This window comes from Pinus tabuliformis, chromosome 2_2 (assembly GCF_031772625.1).
Source record: "Pinus tabuliformis cultivar Carrire ecotype Pingquan chromosome 2_2, CPIR1, whole genome shotgun sequence".
NCBI lineage: Eukaryota > Viridiplantae > Streptophyta > Pinopsida > Pinales > Pinaceae > Pinus > Pinus tabuliformis.
In genome coordinates, this window is record NC_142300.1 from 279,570,148 (window position 1) to 279,578,874 (window position 8,727).

Sequence of the window (8,727 nt, forward strand, 5' to 3'; positions counted from 1 at the left end):
TAAAAGAGTATTGTGAATATAATTACAGCAAATTATTGAGACGTTCGTACTGCATTATAAAACTATACCGTTTATCAGCAAAAGTTTAGATGTTGGATGTGAAAGAAATACGAACAAGGTTGTATACACATGTATATCATGATGGTGGCATCGAGTTTAAAGAATATTCAATATCGAAGCATCGAATCATGACGACTGATAGAGGAATTCATGCCATGACATCTCAAGTTGTGATAACACGTGGAACTTCAAAAGCTACTGCATGGTGACTCTTTAACCACTTTGGATCATTTGGTTGCGTGCAAGCTTTCGTGCACTAAATCTTGATCTGTACCCACACTGAAGTCTGAAATTGCGATAAGCGTGGAAGCGAAACTATCGGGAATCGAACCCACGACACTGTACGAATCCAATAACCCAGTACCATCTGGAATTGAGGTCGGTTTTGCGAGAAGCGTGTTACTGTTATCGGGAATCGAACCCGAAATAGTCGAAGCCAGCGTCCATGCACGATGCACCCAGCACCGTCAAAGTTGAAACTCAGATTATTACTAAATAACCATATTTTGTGCAGAAGAATACAAAAGGTACAGTTATAAGAACCGGACAGATGTGAAATAATTCACGCTTTTTGCCCACTATCGGATTCCTGCATTGGCTTAGCCATGTATTGCCAGCTTTTACAACTGCCAAAGTACTTGCATCCATATCGCCTGTTGCCCACACAGATTTCATCACCTCACCTGCTCTGCTAGTTATCATTACAGAGTACAAACCTGATTGAATTGCTCCTTTCTTCCACGCTACTGAAAGTAAAAGCTGTGCGCCAGATTCCACCACATTCACAGCGAACTAGTTCCAGTTCCAGCTGAACAGAAGATGAAAGACAAGGAGATTGTGAAATGGGTGCCATTAGCTTTAATCATGTACTGCATGTTGGGTATAGATGGTGCAGGGATATCTAGCATTAATGGTCCCATAAAGACAATAGTCGTTCTTGTTATGGAGAATCGATCCTTCGACCACATGTTGGGATGGATGAAGCGGCTGAATCCACAAATCGACGGGGTCACCGGCCAGGAATCGAATCCCATATCCACCACCGATCCCAATTCTGCGAGGGTTTTCTTCCAGAACGAGGCAGAGTATGTGGATCCGGACCCGGGGCACTCGTTTCAGGCCATACGAGAGCAGATTTTTGGCTCCGAGAACACCTCCGCGAATCCTGCACCCATGAACGGATTTGCCCAGCAGGCGATTTCTTTGGGGGGTCACAACATGTCTCAGACCGTCATGAATGGCTTCAGACCCGAGATTGTTCCCGTATATAACACTCTGGTAAGTGAGTTCGCGGTATGCGATCGGTGGTTTGCTTCGGTACCGGCCTCGACACAACCCAACAGACTCTATGTTCATTCTGCGACTTCCCATGGAGCTACCAGCAATATCCCCAAGCTGTTGGCTGATGGATACCCGCAGAAAACAATCTTTGAATCCATAGACGAGTCGGGTTTATCGTTTGGGATTTATTATCAGGACATCCCAGCTACTCTGTTCTACAGAAATCTCAGAAAGCTGAAATATGTAGGCAAATTCCACTCTTATTCCAGTGATTTCAAGCGCAAGGCGAGGCAAGGGAAGTTGCCCAATTATGTGGTGGTGGAGCAGCGGTACACAGACACCAAGCTCCTCCCCGCCAACGACGACCATCCTTCCCACGATGTGGCCGAGGGTCAGAAATTTGTGAAGGAGGTGTACGAGACGCTCAGATCCAGTCCTCAATGGAATCAGACCTTATTCCTCATAACTTATGACGAGCACGGTGGTTTCTTCGACCATGTTCCCACGCCTGTCAGTGGCGTGCCCAGCCCGGATGACATCGTCGGCGCTGACCCCTTCTTTTTCAAATTTGACAGGTTAGGGGTTCGAGTCCCCACTATCATGATTTCGCCATGGATTGACAAAGGAACAGGTTTCGACTCCCACTCTGTTCTTTTTCCTGTCGATATTTGTTCTTGATCTTGATCTAAATTTTCATCCATAATTCGATTCCTTTTTACAAAATTGACTATTATAGGGTAAAATTGTTGTTGCAGTGGTACATGGGCCCAACGGACCATATCCGTCGTCTCAGTTTGAGCATTCATCCATTGCTGCAACAGTCAAGAAGTTATTCAATCTCCAATCCGATTTCCTGACCAAGAGAGACGCCTGGGCTGGTACTTTCGAAGATGTCGTACAGAAGCGCAGCAGCCCAAGAACAGACTGCCCAGGTACTCACCAAGTCGATGTTTCATCCGATTAAATGTCTGGGAATTTAAGTTTTAAAAAAGGTTCGGCACATAGCAAATTTCTTCATGTCCATTGAGTCCTCTGGTTAACAGGGTCTGTTAATTTTTTCGTCGTTTACCCTCGGTACCATGGTCTTCTAATAAGGAAAAGTGCCTCTCTGGAATAACGATCCAGGAGAAACAGTAGATTTCCATGGAATATATAAATACAATTTCATTTGAAAAACGGGAAATTTATTTAAGATATCTATTTCACAGAAAAAAACAATCTAAATTCTGATCAATGTTAATACCGTAATGCCTCTGTTTCATAGAAAGTTCTAAATCTCGAGCAAATTTACTAGTGTTAGTGGAACAATTTTTATAATTTGTGGTTTTGGATGGTGTTGCAGAGACATTGGCGGATCCTCCAAAGATAAGACAGAGCGAAGCAAAGGAGGAAGCGAAGATCAGCGAGTTTCAGGAAGAACTGGTGCAGCTAGCGGCTCAGTTGAATGGAGATTATACTCTCAAGAGTTATCCAGAGGAGATAGGGAAGAAGATGAACGTGAGGGAGGCTAAGAAATACATGGGGGATTCTGTAAAGCGTTTCTTTGAGGCAAGCCGATTGGCTAAAAGTCTCGGAGCCGATGATCAAGAGATTGTAAAGATGAGACCTTCTCTCACCACCAGAGCCACCAGTGGACCAACTCCTAAGACCACAAACCCCTAATTGAATTTTCCCGTATATGTATATGTAAACATATTCTGGTTCAATGTCATGTACAACAGGAAAATGCAGCTCGCTAGTCCCTTGGTGTATGAAAATCTATATGGAGGTAGATGTTTTTTCGTATTCAACTCATAAAAAAAATTTGGGAGATTTATAAAACTTGAATTTGTGATGTGGGAGATTTATAAAACTTGAATTTGTGATGTGGGAGAAATTTCCCAAATATAGGATATATGTAAGGGAATTAATCTTTAATTTTTTTATGTATGTTTTCGAAAAGCCAGACTTAAATTTTCCTTCAAGTTTTTGAAAGTTGGACAATTACATAGATATGTTAAACTAATTCCACCTACTGTAACATATTTGCCCTGTGTGTTGTGGAAGGTTCTCTAATTTTATATTCGAGATACCGTGATTTTCTCCGCCCGGGTATTTGATAAAAAAAAGCCTACATGCGCCAGTGGAACTCTGTCAGTCACAGCGACTTTGCAATTGAATTATGATCACAAATCAGATCTTGGTGGACGGATGGAACTTTGTCTTTGCACTTTGTTTTTGCTAAGCGGAACTTTGTCGGTTATGGACATGGATTTGATTGAAGCAAAGGAAATTGAAAATGTCTTCTGAAGACTATTTCTATTTGCAAGCAATAAGGAAAATTAAATGGTTAGTTGAAGAAGAGAAGACAAGACCAATAAAATCGAATAAAATACATTGTTTTTTTATTTATAAATGGTTAGTTGAAGAAGAGAAGACAAGACCAATAAAATCGAATAAAATACATTCTTTTTTATTTATATTTATTGGATTCGGTCAGCCTTACGAATTTAAAAATTATAAAATCTAATCTTTGATGCCTATGCACTCGAGTTATTGAATTATTCATATATAAAATCATGCAGTATCACATAGAATCTTCATACATGCAACAACATCGATTTGATCACCCAACCTTTTATAGGAAAAAATGAACGGATATCTTAAGTTCTTCGTTGAGAGAATAAGGGTTGTGTGGTCGTTGAGTGACCTCAACTAATTGAGATGGAAATAGGAAACATTATTTCTAAGGTTAAAAAAATAAAATTAAAAACTCAAGATATAAAATAAAATTAGATAATTATAAATAATAGAAAAAACAAAAAAAATATTAAATAATAAATTTTTTTATTTTATAATACATTAAAATTTGAGTTTTTAATTATTTTTTATTGCTCAGAGAATCGGGTGGAAAGAATTGATATAAAAGTTTAAAATATTAAATTATTTTTAATTTTTAATATATTAAAACTTGGTTTGGTTTTTTTTTCCTTTGCCCAAGAACTGAAATTTAACCAATTATCAATATAAAAATTAAGTGTTTTTAAAAAGATTTAATTAATACATAATTTTTTAAGTGTTATGTAAAAATTTCAAAATATTGTGAAATCAAAAAGTAAAGACAAATTAATTACTATATATATTTTTCGAAAAGTGTATATATATATTCTTCACATACAAATTCCATAAAGATATAGATATATGTTCTGATTTGGAAAATGATATTTATGTAGTTGAATATATCATGTAATGTTAGCATGATATTGGTAAATTTACTCTTTTTATTTTTTTTCCTTAAACCATCTCAACATCCAGAAATTTTACTTAAAAATATATACGAAAGAAAAATAACCCTGGAAAATGTCATTGAATAAATAAATAAATATTTAAAAACAATTAAATAAATAATTTTAAGAAATAATTAAAACAATGATTTTTTTGGAATTTAAAACCACCTCAACATGAGTGTATGAAACGAAAGAACGGAAGATTGTCGGTTTAAGAAAATGAACTTTGGAAAAGATGATTCCTTTGCAGCTGGACACTCCGTGTCACGCCCCCAATAGTTTTTTTGCTAATCGGGCAGCGTGCGGCACCACCGAGTGCCCAATCAGTTATCAACTTATTTTATCAACTTATATTAATCTTCCTTAAACATTAATATACAGTTCCAGCATAATTCACATAATCATAATCATCATTTCCACATATCAACAACTCTTTTATTATAATGCAGAAAATACAACCGGGCGGGCGACCGCCCGTGCACTCCGCACGGCGGTCCGCCAAGACCCACAATACAATGTACAATACAAGGGCGTTTCAACTGCCCGGTGGTTTACCCAACCGCCACCCTTCGTTTCACCCTGCACGGTGATCTGCCGCCGTTCTTCCTTCGGGCGCCTCTGCATGACGACCCACTCGTCAGAACCGCCGTTCACCCCTTGGGCGCACCTGCACGACGTTCTGCACGTCCGGCCCGTCATTCACACTTCGGGCACGCCTGCACGACGATCCGTCCGTCTGGCCCGTTGCTCACACTTCGGTGCGTCTGCACGACGATCCGTCCGTCTGGCCCGTTGCTCACACTTCGGTGCGTCTGCACGACGATCCGTCCGTCTGGCCCGTTGCTCACACTTCGGTGCGTCTGCACGACGATCTGTTCACCCGACTCTCCGTTCACACTCCGGGCGCGCCTGCACGACGTTCTGCCTACCCGACCCGTCGTTCACGTTCTGAGCGCGTCTGCACGACGTTCCGTCTACCCGACCCGCTGTTCACACTCTGGGCGCACCTGCACGACGTTCTGTCTACCCGACCCGCCGTTTACACTCCGAACGCGCCTGCACGACGATCTGTCCGCCCGACCCGTCGTTCACACCCCGGGCGCGCCTGCACGACGATCTGTCCGCCCGATCCGTCGTTCACACCCCGGGCGCGCCTGCACGACGATCGTCCGCCTGAACCGTCGTTCACACCCCGGGCGCGTCTGTACGACGATCTGCCCGCCCGACCCGTCGTTCACACTCCGGGCGCGCCTGCACGACGGTCTGTCCGCCCGACCCGCCGTTCGCGACTACCCAACCTGCGGTTACTGCGACCCACGCGCCGTTCGCCACAATTCCGTTTACTGTAGCTCGACCCTCGCCCGCTCACCGGGCTCATCACCTTCGATCCGCCACTTACAAGAGAAGTGCGCCCGATTCAGAGGTATCAAGATAGAAAACCTCTCCATCCTATGAGCTCCAACTCGGCGTCTATTTATACTTTTCCCCAAGTATTTCCACCGCCTCAAGCCGACGCTCCAATGTCCACTTTACTCGCCACCATTCATTATTTTAATTGTCGGCCCGCCCTTCAATTAACTTCTATAATGGTCGGCTCGTCGTTTATTTCGTCTTGGGCGCGCCACCCGCCTTGGTTTGCCCGCCCATCCTCGTTAATTTACATGTTGGGAGAGAGCGCGCTCGGGTGGACCTGCCGTTCACCCCATCGCGCGCCCGGGTGGGAGCGCCGGTCGTCACATTCTCCCCCACCCGAAATCATTGTCGTCCCGACAATTCCAGCCTTTCTCCTCAACATTTTGTCATATCTGGCGATCTTCCTCTTCCATCTCCAGAGTGAGTCTTCCGTTTCCCAGCTTTCTTCTTCTGGCGCATCCTTCCATCTACAAAGGAATTCCCGTCGTCGATGGCATCCAACACCTCTAGTCCTGAGATCTACAAGTTTTTCCAACTCCAACCCTGGCCTGTCCATAATTCCAGCTGGTCCTCTTGTTGGCTCAACTCTCTCTGGGTGTTCGGAATCAAGTCGACATTTTTTTAACTGACTTACATGAAAAACAGGGTGTTTCATGTTCATGTGTCGTGGAAGTTCTAACTCATAAGCTACTTCCCCCACTCTTCCTTTTATCCGGAAGGGTCCTTCATATTTCCGCCTCAGTTTGCCCGTCGTTCCCTTGGCTGGCTGAAACTGCTCTCCGGTAATTCTGAGAAACACCATGTCTCCTTCCCTAAAGCGTGCTTCACGTCTCCCTCGATCCGCATACTTCTTCATTCTTCTTGCAGCATCGTGCAAGCGCACTCTTGCTAACTCCAAGGTCTCTTCCCATGCCTTCATGAACCTCTTTGCATGAGGATTTCTCAATACTCCTCCTGTTACTACAGTATGAGGTGTCATCGGCATTCGTCCGTTTACCAATTCGAACGGACTGTACCCCGTCGCAGAACTCTTCTGGAGGTTGTAGCTGAACTGCGCGATGTCCAAGAGCTCCGGCCAATTTTTCTGGTCGGCTGTCACATAGTGTCGCAAGTAATCTTCTAGCAACGCATTGATTCTCTCGGTCTGTCCATCGGTCTGGGGATGGTAACTCGAGCTCATCAATAGTTCTGTCCCGATCAGTTTGAACAATGTTGTCCAAAATCTTCCTGTGAACCGTGGATCCCTATCTGACACTATGCTCATCGGCATTCCCCAATACTTCACCACATTTTTGAAGAACAGCTCCGCTGTCCGCTCAGCTCCACAGGGTATCTTTGTGGGAACAAAGATAGCGTACTTGGAGAAGCGGTCGACCACAACCATGATCCCATTGTATCCCTTGGCTTGTGGTAGCTGTGTGATGAAGTCCATTGAGACACTCGCCCATGGTCTCTCTGGTATCGGTAATGGCTGCAACAATCCCCCTGATCTCTGGTTATCCGACTTGTCCTGTTGACAAATGATGCACGTGTGTACATACTCCTCTACTTCCTCTCTCATCTTCTCCCAGAAAAACCCTCTCTCCAATAATGACAAGGTCCGCCTTTGCCCTGGGTGTCCTGCCCATGGAGAGTCATGACATTCTTTCAAAAGGTGTCTCCTGAGTCCTGATGATTTTGGTACATAGAGTCGGGTTCCAAAGAACAAGAATCCATCCCGTAGGAAGAATTTCCGCGTCTTCCCTTCCTTCACTTGATTCACTATGTTTTGTGCCCAAGTATCGGTTTCGATACTCTCCTTGATCTTCTTTTGCATCTCCTCCGTCATCTGAACTCGACTTTGGCTCCCACCGGTCTGATCCTCTCCCTCTTCCAATGCTGCCAACTGCCCTTTTCTGCTAAGAGCATCTGCCACTGCATTGTATCTCCCCGGTCTGTACTCGATAGTCATGTCAAAATCTGCCAGAAAATCTTGCCACCGAGCTTGTTTTGCTGACAGTTTTGGCTGAGATGCAAAGTAGCTTGCTGCAATGTTATCTGTCTTGACAATGAATGGCTTCCCGATCAGGTAATGCCTCCATACTTGAAGACAGTGAATGATGGCGGTCATCTCCTTCTCATGAACTGGATATCTCTGTTCTCTCTCCTGTAGCTTCCGGCTTTCATAGGCTACCGGGTGTCCATCCTGCATGAGAACCCCTCCTATAGCAAAGTCCGAAGCATCGGTGTGTACTTCGAATGGCTTTTCGAAGTCAGGCAGCTTCAATATCGGAGCAGTGACCATCCTCTTTTTTAAGTCATCAAATGCCTCTTGACATTTGTTCGTCCAATTCCATCTCTTGTCTTTCTTTAGTAGATCTGTCAGTGCTGATGTCACCTTGGAGTATCCTTCTACGAACCTCCGTTGGTAGTTAGTCATACCCAAGAACACCCTCATCTCATGGACACTCTTTGGTTCAACCCAGTCTTCGATTGCCTTTACTCTACTTGGCTCCATCCTTATGCATCCCTGTCCGACAATATGACCAAGGAACGGAATCTCTGTCTGGGCGAACACGCACTTGGACTTCTTCAAGAACAACTGGTTCGTTCTTAGTGCCTCGAACACCATTGCCAAGTGCTTCTTGTGATCTTCCATGTTATCACTGAATACTACTATATCGTCCAGGTAAACTACCACGAACGAGTCCAAGTATGGTCGAAGGAC

General features: G+C 44.0%; 1 protein-coding gene across 1 annotated transcript; it reads left to right on the plus strand.

The window, feature by feature from the left end:
• Positions 1 to 374: 374 nt before the first annotated feature.
• LOC149192394 (non-specific phospholipase C2-like) lies at positions 375 to 3,175 on the plus strand. The gene is made up of 3 exons (XM_089404577.1): positions 375 to 1,972; positions 2,097 to 2,273; positions 2,684 to 3,175. Exons 1-3 carry the CDS (start codon positions 880 to 882, stop codon positions 3,001 to 3,003), a joined length of 1,590 nt encoding a protein of 529 aa, XP_089260703.1. The 5' UTR covers positions 375 to 879; the 3' UTR covers positions 3,004 to 3,175.
• Positions 3,176 to 8,727: the final 5,552 nt, after the last annotated feature.

Excerpts from the sequence above, each read along its gene's own strand:
- LOC149192394 (XM_089404577.1), top strand. The coding sequence starts at position 880 with ATGAAAGACAAGGAGATTGTGAAATGGGTGCCATTAGCTTTAATCATG. Across the intron at positions 1,973-2,096 it reads ATGGATTGACAAAGGAACAG|TGGTACATGGGCCCAACGGA; the intron begins GTTTCGACTCCC and ends TTGTTGTTGCAG. Across the intron at positions 2,274-2,683 it reads CCCAAGAACAGACTGCCCAG|AGACATTGGCGGATCCTCCA; the intron begins GTACTCACCAAG and ends ATGGTGTTGCAG.